General features: G+C 43.3%; 1 protein-coding gene across 2 annotated transcripts in view; it reads left to right on the top strand.

Annotated features, from left to right (window-relative positions):
* Positions 1–16,317, top strand: part of TBXAS1 (thromboxane A synthase 1) — a 267,511-nt gene that overhangs the window by 13,550 nt on the left and 237,644 nt on the right. The window contains exons 1-2 of one of the 2 annotated variants that reach the window (XM_048502134.1): positions 6,814–6,835; positions 7,003–7,199. In XM_048502134.1, the coding sequence (XP_048358091.1) occupies positions 7,102–7,199 (98 nt within the window). In that variant the 5' untranslated portion in view covers positions 6,814–6,835; positions 7,003–7,101. Of the gene's footprint in view, positions 1–6,813; positions 6,836–7,002; positions 7,200–16,317 lie in introns of those variants that run through there. The other variant, XM_048502133.1, reaches the window with a different exon arrangement.

Raw genomic sequence — 16,317 nt, forward strand, 5'->3', positions numbered from 1 at the left:
ATCATTTTTAAAAGGGGATTTATTTAAAATGTTTTGGGGCTGAAAATAAAATGTTTGGAGTTAAAAACAATGTGGAACTCCATGGAGGAAACATCGCATTTCTTGCCTCAAAGCATTTTAAAAGGTTTGTGGGGAAAGGGCCATTGTTTCTCTGAGTTGAGTGACAAATGGAATTTTTTTTAAAAGTACAACTGTGTTGCTTGCACAAGAGTTGATTGGCATTTCTCACAAACATGCCTTAGTAACTGGTTAACTTGTCTAAATGATGGTATTTTAGCTTGAGAAATCAGCTTTGCCAGACAAGTTGAGTCATATATTTGCAAACTGACTGTTGCAGTCTTGCATGGATCTTTTATGGATAAATGAGTCATTTGAACTGCGCCTGCAGATTTATCCAGTTATACTGGAGCAGGGTAGAAAAGAAAAGAAACGAAACACTGGCTTTCTGTTGACTACACAGAAATGCAGCCTTTCCAATACCAGCAGAGTTGATGTTTACTGTCATTTTATATGCCATGATTATTATTCCCAGCAACATCTAAACAAGGCATAGGATTCCTCTTGTTCTCTTTGAACTTTCCTTCTGTTTTTAGAGAAGTTCAAAAGGACTGCATACCTCTGTGTTCTCCCCTGGTTAAAAAAAATGATGTAGACATCTGTATGTTGAAAGTGTACGGTGTCTTGTAAATGTATACTGTAGAAAAAACAAAGCTGAATTTATAGCAATGTTACCTTTTTCCTGGTGCTGCTGTTAAATGTGTATTAGTGTTTAGCTCTGTTATAAACCCTTGTTTTCCAAGTTTTACAGTGATATTGAAGAGTTGCAATGCTAGACTTGATTTGTAATACCTTACGTGGGCGATTTACATGCAGGTTGATCCCTACTGATGTTGGTGCGGTGAATTGTGATGCCATGCACTAAAGCATTGCTTTAACAACAGCAAAAAGTGGTATAATCTCAGCAATGTAGCTATTCTTTACAGGCTTAATTGGAGTTTGGGGGCTCGTGCTGGGGAGAAGGCTTATGTAGTTTTCTCTTTTTGTATTCAACATCTTCTTCAAACTCTCTGTGCCCAACAAATAAGGTGGTAGTTAATGCGCTAAAGTAGGAAAGCTTTTTGAAATAGCTCCCGTGTGTAAAATGGAAAAGCAACCCTTCTGGAAGAAAACCAAAAAAAGCTAGGTTTGAGAGTTTTCTCTGGTATGCAACTTTTCAGATATGAATAGCTCCCTGCTTAAAAATATGATAGCCACCTCAGAAATTGTGCAAATCAGGTTTGAGTCATATCTGCCTTCAGATAGCAGTTTATCCAACATTTGCATTCTGTCCTTTGTCCAAGGAGTGTAGGCTGGAAAACATATAGTTATCTCATTTTATCTTCCAAACACCATGTGAGAGGCATTAGTAGAAAGTAAGGGTCAGATCATATCTAGGCAACCTATATTCAAGTGTCTGGGGACTGTTTGTGAGCTACTGCCAGGCTTGAGGCCTATGCATGCTCAGCAAAGGTGACATTATTTGTGAGAACCAGTTCCATGTGGGGTGTATTTAGGCTTCCTATTTCCCTGCCCAGGAGAAGAATTACTCTCCTCCTACCCCAATTTCCGGCCACTGAAGGACTGAGGAGAGAAAAGTGGTCTCCACATTGTGATACTCTTGGAACTTCTCCTATCTCCATGATCAAGAACATAAAATCTTGGTGGGGGGAGGTTGGTGGTGGGAGGGCTTAGCGCATCACCCAGAAGTGACATCAGGTCTTCCCGAAACACTGTTATCCCTTGGCACTTCTCCCCAAATCTCCTCAGACAGTACTGGAACCCAAGGTGTGCCAACCCATACAGTCTCTTACAATCTAACTAAACTGAAGAAAAAATGAAGAAGAGGGAAATGATGTAAGTTGCTTTGGGTCACCATTGTGAAGAAAGAGAGGATATAAATGAAGTGAATAAATAATAAATATAGTTGAAAATGGGGAGGGGGCGGTTTGTGCATGGGAAGGTAGGTTGGGAAGGAGAGAAAGAAGGGTCAACAGGTGACACAGGAGGGAAATTCGGCTGTGTTACTTCAGCTACAGCAGGGTAGGGAACCTGCGGCTCGAGAGCCGCATGCGGCTCTTCTGCCCTTGCACTGCGGCTCCACAAGCCAAACCGCCGGCCCCATCCTTGCCCGCCCTGCAGGCAGCAGGGCGGGCGCACCAACTGCCCACGGTTGGCTGGGCCGCGCCGTGGGCTTCCCCTCTCACCCGCCCCGTTGGAGCGGGGTGGGCGCTTTCCCGGCGGCTGGCAAGGCCGAGCCACCGGCTTCATCCTTGCCCGCCCTGCAGGCAGCAGGGCAGGCGCACCAATGGCCCGCGGCCGGCTGGGCCACGCCGCAGGCTTTCCCTCTCGCCCGCCCCGTTCGAACGGGGCGGGCGCTTTCCTGGCAGCCAGCGAGGCCGAGCCACTGGCCCCATCCTTGCCCGCCCTGCAGGCAGCAGGGCGGACACATCCATGCGCTTCTCAGAATGAGCGGAGTAAAAGGTAAAAAAAAATCCCCTATATATACAGTGTTATCTTTATTTTAAATGTCAAAAATTATTTGCGGCTCCAAGTGTTTTCTTTTCCCGTGGAAAACGGGTCCAAATGGCTCTTTGAGTGTTAAAGGTTCCCTACCCCTGTGCTACAGGAACTGGCCTAATATGGATCATGGTGTAGTGGTGATGAAGGAGGCTGATGTCTTTAGTCCACCCACACCAGGAGGCAGCAAATTCAAGTGCAGAAATATTATGTAGTGAAAAAGCTCCTTTCTCTAGTCCTGCAGTATCAACCCACATCCACCCTCCCTCAACCTATCTAGATTTCCAGTCACAGAACTCCATCATCATATAGTTTCACGCCTAGTAATGTCGGTTTTAGTGGGAGAGACTGAACATATGTTTAACTTGCCCATTTGTATCAGTGGAATTTTAATTCTTCTGTAGCTGGAATCTGTCACCTTTGAGGACAGTACGGTTTGGAATGTAGATTACAAAGTCCTGATAGACGTGTTTGCTGGTCTGCTCCTCTTCAGCAGGTCTTTAAAACTGAGTTTCTGAGTCAACCCAAGAGATGCTGGGAAAATAATGAATGTGTTCCCTGTACAGATTCCCTGTACAGTTTGCTGCTTTGCGATACTCTGCAATAACTCTATTAAACAGAGTGGCCCTTTTGAATTTGTGATTATCCAGTTTATTCAGATTTCCAGTCTGCTTCATCTCCACGCTCTCATGGTGGGCGAAATGTTTTTAACCAATCAAACTACCATGCAAACTTCCATTTCTCTGAGTAGCGCTCTCCTTACTCTGTGTCTGTAGGCAAAGCATTGGAGATTTATGGTGTCTTTGTAAGAGTTCCTTTGCTTACAAATATAGAAGCAGAGGCTGAGTGGAAGTAAGATTCCTAGGGAGGGATGCTCCACCCCAGCGTGCTTCACCTTACCCTTTTCCCCTCTATCCCTCCTCTTTTTATCTCTAAATTTAAAAACTGCAAAATTGCGGTTTCTCACATCTAATCTTCCAAGCACTCATCTTCGGTCTTACCCCTGAGGGTGAATTGCCTATTCAGGGGACCATCCACAGCCGTTAAAGAACCATTCTTTCAAATAGGCACTTTCAAAGTAATCAGATAGCAAAGTACAACATCCCAGCAAAGAAAGAAAGAAGGAAAGAAAGAAAGAAAGAAAAAGAGAAAGAAAGAACCCAAATAGAACAAATAGAACAATACAGTCCCAGCTGTTCCTGGCTTAATACTGGCACACAACCATTGCTTAAATTTGAATATGCAAAATGTGCTCATCAAAGGTCTGAGCCTGATAGTCCTGCAGGTAAACAACTAGGCCTCATCTTTTATGATTTGATTGCTACTGGCACTTCTGAATGAGCGGATCTCAGGGCCCAGTGCTAAGAAAGACACTTTGTTGTATAGTTGCTGCTGCTCACAGCAAACAGGTCAGAACAAGGTGAACTGATGTTATAAAATGAAACATACGACCATACGTTCAGGATTCCCTATGTCCCTTCAGCCAACATTTATCTATTTATTTAAAAACATTTCTATGCCACCTTTCCACCCAGTTGTGTGTCCCCCAGGTGGCAAACATAAAAAACATCGAACACACACATACGTAAATATAAACGATATAATCTCTCTCTGTGTGTATATATAGACATACGAAGAGGTTTACGCATAAAAACACACAAACAAGGAGGAGGACTCATACAAGTTCGTGAGGGAACGCCAAGCAAAAAATAATATGTGTTTCCCAATTGGCAGAAAATAAGGTTGGAGGGAGGCAGGCTAATCTCCCAGGGGAAGGTGTTCCAAAGTTTTGGTGCGTGGACCAAGAAACCTGTAACAGCATCTTAAACAGATTAACCTTGAAGATGCCCCAAGATACTTTGTCCATACATTATATGGTTCTTGATCACAAGACAGGCACCTAACAGGCTACACTGAAGCCAGACTCATGGAAATTCTCTAGTTGTTGATTGGCTTGTACATTTCCTAGTCCTGAGGCTTAATGGTAACTGCTTTCTAGAGAAGTGACAGAGCATTTGTTGAGCCAGGCTAGCATCTGGAAACTTTGGCATACTTAATACAATGAAGACATTCTTAATACAGTAAAATACTAAGGTTCTGTGTCTATATGTGTGTGTTCACAGGTGTGTATGAAATATTGAGTAATCCTAGCGAACTGAATAAGTTTTATATTTAGTCTGTGGAGAATTCAGGGGAAAAGTTAGTATAGTCTTCTGACACGGACAGTAAAACATTATTTGGGTATAGCAAATTAAACTCTATTCTGTAGGCAGTCTTATTTCTTTATGATACCTGTCTGATAAGAGAAGAAAGTACAATAGAGGAATATTGAAGAAGCCCAGAGTGTTACATCAAAGCTATTATCTTGGGATAAACTATATTTTTTCCTCTCATTTATTTCTATGAGAATACATTAGAATCTTCATTTCCCAGGGCTGCTTGAAAAAATATAAACACCTAAGAAATATAAGTAATCTGCATAACTTTGTAAATATCTGTTTTCAGAAGCTACAGCCACCAGAAGTTGAAAGGTAACAGATAATGAATGACTAGTTTTGGTTTATGGCCTTAAAACCAGCCATAGCCCAACTAGTGGGAATGTAATGAAACAATGAGCATTGTTCTCTCAAGAAGCTGTGAGAATTGCAAAGTAGCTTCATATCTGTGTTAAGCAATTTTATATGGGCAAATAAGTACTCAAGTTAGCATGCTGCTGGTATGAGAAGTATAATGTTGGAGGATGGGGAAGATCAAGAAAAGATCTTCCGTGAATCTCTTATTCAAGAACTTGTCCACACATGCATTTCTATCTATCTGTCTATCTCTTTGTTTACTATGCTTTTGGTAAAGGATTATGGAATGCATGGACTATCTCCATTCAAAAGCACTGTTCACAAGGTGATCAGAAACTTTCATGTGTGATCTTTGATGGCTCATTCACGCCTTATAAACCACTGACATTGTTTGCTGCAGTCATCAAGTGATGACTCTATGTGTGAACCAGGCCAGACATTACACTGTGCATACACACACACAGAGCAAATACTGAAGTAAAGTACTCCTACTCATGTTTTTTAAGACAAAAATGAGCAACTGGGATGGAATGGAATTTCTTCTTGTACCTTCCCCATTCTTTGTCAATCAATATCGTTGCAGAATCAACACCCTTAGTTGGACCTAAATGTTATAGCGGACCACATAGTTGGCTTCTAAAATACACAAAGCTTTCAACTATCAAATCCCTAACTATGTCCTAAAAGTTATATGAAACAATTTTAGATTCTACAATAATTATTTGAGCCAGTTTGTGAGTGTGTGTGCGCGCACGCACACACTCGCTGTCAAGTCACAGCTGATTTGGTGCAACATAAATTCTAGTCACTGATAAAATTCCTCTGATTAAATTCTGCTGATAAGTAGCTAGACATATGTTTAACTCTCTTCCACTCAAATCAGTACTGTGGTGGTGAAAAGCACCATCAAGTGACATGATTCTATTGGGTTTTCAAGGCAAAAGATGTTTGGAGGTAGTTTACCATTGCCTGCCTCCATGTAGGCTGAGAGAGTTCTGAAAGAACTGTGACTGGCCCAATGTCACCCAGCAGGCTTCATGTGGAGGACTGGGGAATAAACCCCAGTTCTCCAGGTTAGGGTCTGCTGCTCTTAACCACCACACCACACTGCCACATAGTTAGGCCACTAGCTGCTCATTTATGGCATAGTAAAAAGTGTCTTGTGGATCAAGTGCATGATGTTCGATAGAATTTGGACCAGAATACATAGGACGGTTTTGGGTATCTGTGCCATTAAAACCCTCAATGATGGTTGTCCAGTCAGTAGTCTCCTACTCAGCAACCAAGACCATGGAGTCTGATTTCCACTTTACTTCTGGAGATGATCCTTCCAAAGTCATACTAACATCTGTTAATATGACTGAGTGCCAACTGGAAAGTTCAGCTCCAGAAGTAATGGGAGACTCAGAACCGTGAAGCCTACGCTACTGTTTCCTGCCTGATATTTAATCTATGACTAGCACATTTTTTCGAGCTGTCCATCTAGTAATAGTCCTATTAATCAGCTTTGCCATCCCAAAGTCTTCATATTGCCTAGGATATTTTCTATTAAACAGAGATAAAGAAGTGACATCGATTTCTTGCCTGTTGCCCTCTGGGCTCTTAAATCTATATCGCATGAGAGAGGATAGTTCACTCTTATCTTTTATTCATCCCTCTGCTTGCAAAACCTGTGGCTGAACTCTGGTATCTCAAGCAGCAACTATGTAAATGTTTATTGACGCAGCATTCGTTAAAGGGGGGAGAGTCGGCCCATTGGTACAGGAAATCCTTAATTCTGGCTCCTCAGGCAGACAGACTAGAAAAAAGTTTCCTTTTTGGTTTAGAGTCAGTGTGATGTTGACTGTCTTTCTTGGTTCCTCTTTTGTTGAAGATCTTCATCTGAGTTAACAGTGGAAGCCTTTCATCTTCTAACCAAATAGACGTCTCCTCTTTTGATCTGTCTACCAGTCAATTACAGAAGTCAAAGAAAATGGGTCTTCTGGATGTTTGGAGATTTAGCTTTGTAGAAATGAGTAGTACAGCCACCACAGCGACCTTCATCATGATCCTCTTGATTCTACTGTGTTGGTAAGTAAATTCATTAGAAAATGGGAGATGTTAAGAATCTGGGTACACTGTTCAGCCAGTAAGAGCTCAGTTACTCACTGGTTACCAAAGTTAAGTTTTGGTCCTGCAGGGCAGTTGCATTTCCACTGACTTCAGTGAAACTTTACATCTGCATAACTCTGGACAGGAAGGCAATCTGAATTTTACGTAAGCTATAAGTTGTATGTATATTATGTACACTGAATATTATGCCTTATTCTCTGAAGATGGATGCAATTTTGGGGTAAGGGGAAAATTATGAATAGTAAAAGTACAGCTGCAAGAATGAATCTATGTGATTAACTGATTGCTCATTAAAAATACTGCAATCTTATTTTAATTTGGAGTCATCCACCATGAACGGGTTTCAGAGTTGGTGGCACCACTGTACATCTGTTGAGTCAAGTAAGGTATCTAAGATGACTTCAAGAACAGTGGGTGTTCTGTATTACTTACTTGAGAGAAACTGTTAGCTCAATTAAATACCTTGACCTGCTATAATGTTTACATCAGTTAGAAGTTGGAAAGCAAGACAGATTATCGTCTAAAATGTTTAATTGGTTAAGAGTTTCAGATAAAGAACTCTTGTGTAGTGGAAACACATACTATAATTAACAGAAATCATGTTTTTGGTATCAGCTTAAATTGGATAATCAAAACAACCTGTTAGTAAAGAATTTCTGCCCAAATACACACACATGCAAAGAATCTCAATAGGATTGTGTTGGGTTGGATCCAAGAAGCTTTTCCCCAGTGGCAAAAGGATCAGAAGATCCTTTTGGCCACCAAATCAGCTGAGCAGGGAATCAGGACACCAGTGTGGCCACAAATCACATGGGACACGGGCTGCAGAAAGGAGGGGAATGAGGAAAGATGGAGTAAAACAGCTGGCTGGATCTAGCCTATTATATTTGCATGGAACATGTTGCTGTAGGGCGATAGTATAAAGAGAATATAAAGGTTGATCAGACATACCGGTATGTACCAATCTATTATTTGGGCTTTTAAGCTCAAATTAACAGGCTGTAATGTTCCCAAGAACCAGCATTCCACCTAGTTGTACCTGCCCATGTCTGAGATTGTCCATAGAGGCTTGGCTATGGGACCTCACAGCCACAGAAATAAGCTTGATGGGAACTCTTCAAAGGGTCTTTTGGTGGCTACCCTTCATCTATGGAACATATTTCCCCGGGAACTGGGTTCAGCCCTTTGCCACATGACTCAGTGTCAGCTTGACTTTTTCTTTTCTTTTGGAAGGGTTTTTGAGAGCAAGTTCCCTGGTTTTAAAATTTATGTTAAATATTTTTTTGCTGTCTTTGTGGGTTTTTTTAAAATACATTTTTGTGACAGCTAGATTTATATTTTATTAATTTGCTGGCTGCCTTGAACACTTTTCTTAAACAGGAAAGGCAGCATATAAATGATGTAAGCAAGCGCACAAACAAATACAGGAGGAGTTTGGAAATACCTTGCTGTAACAGAAGCAGAGTCATGCGGTCTTGTTACAGATGGATGCAGGGGTTGGGGTGATGATGATATCGGTTCTTGCAGTGTGCTGTTGTGTCATCATTGACCTATTCCAGAGAACATGGTTCCTCTTTTATTGTCTTGTATCTGCTGTCTTGGGCGGGTGGAAAGTGTTGACAGGGTTACAAGGACAAACTCGATATACCGATGTGGGTACTTCAACAGGAAGTGATTCAATGAAAAAAGTGCTGGAAAGGAAGAGATTAATGTGCAGTACAGAGACTGTTGTAATTGGGGTGGGGGCATAGATTTATTATTAATTATATTTCCCCTGCTCTTCCTTGAAAGCAGCATAAATAGCCTTCTCCCTCCTACTGTAATCCTCACAACGGGCAAGGTTGGAAGGAGCTCAGGATCCCTTAGTGAATCGTGTGGCTGAACCACAAGTTCACATCTTTCCACATGAATGCAAGAAGTTCCCTTTGAGCAGCAGTGGCGTAGGAGGTTAAGAGCTCGTGTATCTAATCTGGAGGAACCGGGTTTGATTCCCAGCTCTGCCGCCTGAGCTGTGGAGGCTTATCTGGGGAATTCAGATTAGCCTGTACACTCCCACACACGCCAGCTGGGTGACCTTGGGCTAGTCACAGCTTCTCAGAGCTCTCTCAGCCCCACCTACCTCACAGGGTGTTTGTTGTGAGGGGGGAAGGGAAAGGAGATTGTCAGCCCCTTTGAGTCTCCTGCAGGAGAGAAAGGGGGGATATAAATCCAAACTCTTCTTCTTCTTCTTCTTCTTCTTTTTGAGCCTGCAGGCAGATTTGGAATTCTGACATAGCACGGTGGGCATGGCAACAAAATGGCGGCCACAGGAGGCAGAACAAGTCACGACATGTTCGCTACATCTTAACTTCTGTAACCCAGTGTAGATTTTTGTACTGTGGTGGCAGTTGCTGCCAAAGCAACATTTTTTTTAAAAAAAATCTGCACAGCCAATAAAATCTCTAGTCATCCACCATCAACCAAGAAGCCCTTCCTGACTCCACCCAGTTGGTGGGTCTCAGAAATGGTATTGGCAGATACCATGGCCCCCAAGGGACCTCTGGTTGGAGTGAGTCACACTATTGGTCTATCCGGGTAACTTCTGTCTTCTCTGACTGGCAGTGGCTCTTCCGGGTCTCAAGCAGAAGTCTTTCTCATTAACTGTTTCTTGATCCTTTCAAGAGCTCAGGGTAGTGCACATAGTTATCCCTGACTCCATTTTATCTTTACAGAAACCCTGTAAAGTAGGTTGGATTGAGAGAGTGTCTGGGCCCAGGTCACTCAGCAAGCTTCATGGCTGAGTAGAGGTTTGAGCCTTGGTCTACCTAGTTCTCGAGTTGGTCTGGACACCCAATCCTGGCCCAGTACATTAACTTCTACACTCACATTAAATCTGATAATGTTTGGTTCTTTAAAATGGCAGTAGATAAAACTGGGGGAAAGTATGGCCAATGCATCAATGCTGGCCTGAGGCATTTTACCATATGTGACAATGCTACAGGAGCATTTCCAGATTCTTTGCAATTTTCTCACAAGAAACATACCTTTCAGCTAATGTTCAGCAGCTGCAAATGAATTAGCACCCAAAATGAAAATGGTTTTATCCAGCATCCTCTCTGCTGGGATACAGCTCCAGATGTGCAACCTTTCATGAGCATCTGTACACATCTTTGTGGGCTACCACAGAAATATGATACCACACAAACAAGGATAACATGTCAATTTGGAGAGGAAGAGGCATTCAGCAAGATTAAAAAGTCTGCCTTTAAAAATATTAAAGATTAAATGTAAAAGGCAACGTATTTTAAAAAAACAGCTATGGGAGTTACTTATAACCACTATATAATATAACTTCAGTCCTTATAAGGACTTTAACCATGTTAATCAATCCAGGTTAACAGTATCCTCCTTTGTCCCTTCGGTTTTCATATCTAATCAATAAGCTCATTTAATGGTTTCTAAACATCTCTTGTAGAATCAGCAACTTGCCTGAAATGTAGAGATCCATGAGACAGATTCCCATGTGGTCTGAAACTTGCTCTGGGTTACTGCCTTAAATGGCAATCCCAAATGGCATCTCTACCCAAGCAACACCTTGAGATGCTGGCATGATTCAGCCAACCCTGCTGCACCTTTTGTATGATTCTTTCAGGCCAGAGGTGACCAGGTGAAAGGGTATCTCTGGTCCACAAGGCTGACCTATGCAATGTGTCACTGTGTTGGTGCCCAGGACCTGCATCCCTTCATACAGTCTACTTAGGATAGATGCTATTTATGGCTGGTACTTCAGCTAGCTACATCGTTGCTAAATTCAGATCCTGGAGCTATTTTCAGGACACCTGAAAAACATTGCCTCTGTAATAATTACAGAGTAGGATAACTTGAATGACCCTGAGTAATTCTTTTTTTTTTTGGCGGTGGGGGCTGGGGAGGGAACGCAGGGCAGCCAAACAGCAAGCCTTCGCTTATCAAGGACTGAATGTTTTTGTTTTCATGGATTTGGTCCAGAGCTGTATTTACCAAAAGAAGTAGCTTAATGAGATCTGATTTGGTGACCTGCCTTCAACTAGAAACCAGGAATGATTGTTGCATCCAAAGAAGCTTTAATGAGGCTTTAATAAGAAAGTGTAATGTTTGCAAAAACTTTAGTATCTTTGGGTGGCAGATGCTGTGGTTCATCATGCAAGTATTATTAGTATAAATAATAATTTTTATCTTTCACTGCATATTGAGCTGAGTCTGCCATGCCTGGTTGTGGGAGTGTGCATTCCTTTTGTGGCTTTCCTCTTGCTGGCTGTGAACATGTTGATAAAATAAATGCAGGAACTTAACATCCTTTTAAAGTTTAATGTACCAGAAGCTTGGCATTATGAAGAAGCTGTCACAGCTTCCAGACATCTTTGTTCAAAGTAGATCTTCAGTGACTTGTCTAAACAAACCTGAGTGAGAAATGTGGAAATAGAGGGGTTGATGTCTGTCTGTCTGTGCCTTGTGAGTGCATCTGGGACATGTTTCAAGCGGAACTGTTTTGCGATTCTTCAGTGGGCATTTAGAATGCTTGGCTGGATTTGTTATCTCACTGAGCAGCTGTGGCACTAGAGAAGTTCTGTCAAGACCATCTACACATTCACCTGAGGCAGCCACATACTCTGGAAGGCCGTTTCCGCATGGCCTTTTTATGGCGCCCTGGGGACGGGATAAACACCGTCCCCAGGGAGCCATTCGCACAGGCGGTGCTGCTGCAACACAGCAGTGCCGACCTGACTGCGCTCCCCCTCCCCCAGGGCGGCGTCAGGCCGCCCTAAACAACAACCCTTTAAAGGGTTGTTTTTGCCGCAACAGCGTGTTCCTGGCGGCGCGGTGCGAACAGCACCACCGGGAACACGTTGTTTCCCTTCCCCGTCCCACTCACCTTGTCCCCGTCGTCGGGCTGCTGGCCTCTGCAGCCCCTCCCTCACTGTCCTCCGACCCCTGGAGGTCGAAGGGCAGCGTGGGTGAACTTCAGAAGACCAACAGCCCGGCGGCCGGGGACAAACAATGGAGCGAAGAACGGGGCAAAGGCGGCTCCATGTGGAGCGCGCCTGTCCTCCGCCGACCTCCCCTGAACACTTGCGCGCACGCTTCGCGTCGCGGACAACCATCATGCCCCCACGCCGGCAGAATTCTTGCCGGTGTGGGGGCGCCTCGGGGGCCGTGCGGAAACGGCCGAACACTCTCCAGAAGATGCCTAGAGTAGTGTGGAGTGGGCGTGTCTGGGTGAGGACCTGAATCCAGAACAGTATTGCGAGGAAACAATATAATGACAGTCTGATGGTGAATAAATTCAGCTTAATTGAGACCAAAGAGAAGTAAATATCATGGAGATTTGTGGGCTGGTGAGAGCGGATTGGATGGGGTTATCACTATCCTTGAAAGATGAGGTTTACAGCCTTGGTGTGCTTTTGAATCTAACTTTACCTCAGAATTCTAGGGTTGCCTACCCCAGGTTCAGAAATATCTGAAAATTTGAGGGTGGATCCTGGAAGGATGGGGTTTAGCGGGCAGATCTTGGTTGGGTTGCCATGCAGTCCACCTTCCAAAGCAGCCATTTTCTCCAGGAGCAGTGGAATAAATGTTAAAATAAATAAGTGATGTATATAGTTTGGAGATCAGATGTAATTCCTGGGAAATCTCCACCCCTCACTTAGAGATTGGCAACCCTAAGGTGCTGTCTATGACTTGCAGTAATTTCTTTGTATCAGCTTTGGTTGATGTGTTTGCTGTAAGGCAGACCTGGCTACAGTCACTGATGCCCTAGTGACTTCGACATTTTTTGCTCTCAATTTACATCTGATTTATGGCAACCCATGCTGGGGTTTCCAAGGCAAGAGACATTCAGAGTGGTTTGCACTTGCCTGCCTCCATATTGTGTTCCTGGAATTCATTGGAGGTTTCCCGTCCAAATCCTTGGCAAGGTTAGTTTATGAGATCTGACCGCATCAGGCTTCTGCATTAGACTATTATAATACACCCTGTATAGTGTTTCTTTTTATGCAGTTTCCATATATTTATATCATGTTTTTATCCGCAGTTGGGACTCTCCATACACACACACACACATATTTGTGCATCTATATATATATACTAGTGGGGCCTGGCCACACGTTGCTGTAGCTTATTGTGGTGAAATGGAAAAGGAACAGTAGCAGCAAATCAATTGCAGAGGCCAGCAGTACGTGCTCATGCAAACACGCAGCCTGATACTGTGCGATGTCATTGATGTATGTGCCCAAGCCATTCGGCTTTGGGGTGGGGGAATGGAAGAGTCACCCTCCCACTCATCTAGGCTGGTGGGTCATGATCCTTTACCTGGGCGTAAGTTTGGTGGGTGGCACTTGGTGTCGCTTCTGAGGAAACCCTCTGAGGGAAGCATGACATGAAACATTCAAAGAATATGTGTCACTGTTGCTGTACCGAGCTTACTCCTGAGTAATGCATGCCTGGTTTTCTTAACTGTAACCACAGTATTCAGGGAATCTAGGGTGCTTGGCCCCTCCCTCCCATCCCTTGCATGTCGCCCTTCACTCTCTTCCCTCCCTCACTTCTCTTCCCTTGCATGCCACCCCTCCCCCTCCCTTCTCTTTCCCTCCCCTAAAGTGGGTGGGTCATATCAAGATGCTGGGCCCCCTGCTTCCCCTCCCTTGCATGCCACCCCTCACTCTCTCCCCTCTCTCACTTCTCTTCCCTTGCATGCCTCCCCCTCCGTCCCTTTCCTCTCCCTCCCTCCCTCTCTTCCCTTGCATGCTATAACAGAAGGCGCTTATATATTCTCTTCTGCGCTGCCACCAAAAATAAATTAAAGCCCACAAAAAACTGATTTTAAACGGACACCACCTTTTTGTTTGGGGAACACACAGACACAGACAGAAAAATAAATGATGACTGGAACAGTTTAAAGTTGAACAAAACTCAAAACTTTTATTGCTGGCTCAACAAAGGCTTCTCAGGTAAACTGGAGAGGAAATAAGCGTATTGGTTGCAGAGAAAAGTTGTCTACGAGCTTAACAGTTACTGGCACTTCACTTTGGGTTTTAAAATGGACACTCGCAGGTGTTGCTTTACTTAAGGTTTTGTTTCAGAAAAAGGATGTTTCAACAAAGATATTACTTTGGAGATTTCACACTCCTTCAGTCCGCTGTACCTCACCACAAAATAAAACACCCAGTCTACGCCCAGTGGGATTCAGGCATACAGCCTCCCTCTCCCACACTCCCACAATCTGGCTTCTCTGCCACAGGAACTGGGCCTCCCAAGACTGGTGTTCACTGTATTGGAGGACAGACCTATAGACTTTTAAAGAGGTTTCCCTCAAAACAAAACACCTGAGGGCGGACACTCTCCTCCAAATCTCAGGGTTTTAGGTGACTGAATAGCTTCCTCAGCTATTCTTAAACAACAGCAGTGAGAGATCTAGCGGATTCTCCTCACGCTGCTACAAAAAGTACCCGAGGGCACACAAGCTCACACAGAGCCACAAAGTCCAAAGAGTCAAAAAAAGAAGAACACTTCAGCACCCTCGCTGACAGTATTTATAGTATCTGCCTATTTTTCTCTGGCCAATCAGGGCTGGCCAGGGCTTAACTCTTTCAGGGGCGGTTCCACCCTGTAACCTGAATGCAGGATAAATGCATTCGTCACACATGCCACTCCTCCCTCCCTCCCTCCCTCCCTCTCCCTCTTGTGTATGTGTGTGTATGTGTTTCACTTCCACTCGAGTTATTGCCTATGTACTGTTTTCACTGCACATATCTGGCCATCTGAGTGAACATTCTAAGGGCACGAACATTCTAAGGGTGACAGTTACACACAGGCAGCTGCATGTCCTTCACCATGGAGCGCCAGGAAAAAGGTGTTTTACCTGGGCCAGGTGTGAAACTTCAGGTATATGAACATCTAAAAACACTCTCACCTGCCTGACTATAGTGGCTGGGAATTTTCAGAGGAATTGGCCCAGCAGTTACTGAGGTATACTATCATCAACAAATACACTGTTAGCTTTTTATATATATATAGATTGTGCATTATCTCCGTTTATAGCCTGCCTTTGTCACTGAGCTCCAAGGGGGATTACAAAATATGACAAACAATTTAACCACACAGCAAAGATATTTATAGTAATATATCAATTCAGTGGGGCTAGGATTCCAGAATTTAACACCATTCAAGGCAGCAAAACTATCAATGCAGGCAAAAAACTGTCTAGGGTAAAATGTCTAAGGCTTGACATACCACAATACAAGAAGGGTTACAAAAAGTCATTTGGATGCAACAAGAATGGGTGATACATCCAATAAACATTGCAATAGACTACAACACTGTCTTGTTCTAATCTATTTGGAAGATTGTCCTCCTAAATATTTATTTTTTTGCACCGTCTGCTAAACTATGAACGCTTGGGAGCCTTCCTGATAAGTTTTTCATAACATTATTATTTGTATGCGGGTTTGAAATGTGTGGCTGACAAGTGAAATAAATACTATGAAAATACATGAAATTGTTTGTGGGTGAGGCACTCCTTATAATTTCTTGTCTGTCATCAAATCCAGGCACTGATTTTCTCTTCTTAATTAATTTACGGCAACAGCAGGGTTGCTCCCCATTCTGTTATCTAATCCTATTAAAAAGGCTATGGAAAACTCTTATTTGATGGTAATGACAAGCTTAGACCTTGTAGTTTATGCTGCAGGCTGCCTGACCCAGACTACCTGCTTCATCCCAATATTAAAATAACATGGAGCACTGTAAAATATGTCTTCGTACCTATCTGCAGGGATTAGCACAAATGGAGCTGGGCCTTAAATGCTTCCTTTGTTAGGCACATATTATGAAATGATGCACTCTCTTCAGCATGCTAGCTGATGGAGGGATTTGCAAAAAAGCAAAGATTACGTGCTCCAGCTAACGCTGGCTGCACAACATTTGTGTCACTTGGGCACATAGATAAAAGTCATTAGCCTAGAGTAGATTCCTGTGCTCAGATACCAGAATCATTCTATCAGCCTCACCCCAGCATGGCCAATTGGCCATGCTGACAGAGGCTGATGGGAATTGTAGTTCC

This window comes from Sphaerodactylus townsendi, linkage group LG06 (assembly GCF_021028975.2).
Source record: "Sphaerodactylus townsendi isolate TG3544 linkage group LG06, MPM_Stown_v2.3, whole genome shotgun sequence".
Lineage (NCBI taxonomy): Eukaryota > Metazoa > Chordata > Lepidosauria > Squamata > Sphaerodactylidae > Sphaerodactylus > Sphaerodactylus townsendi.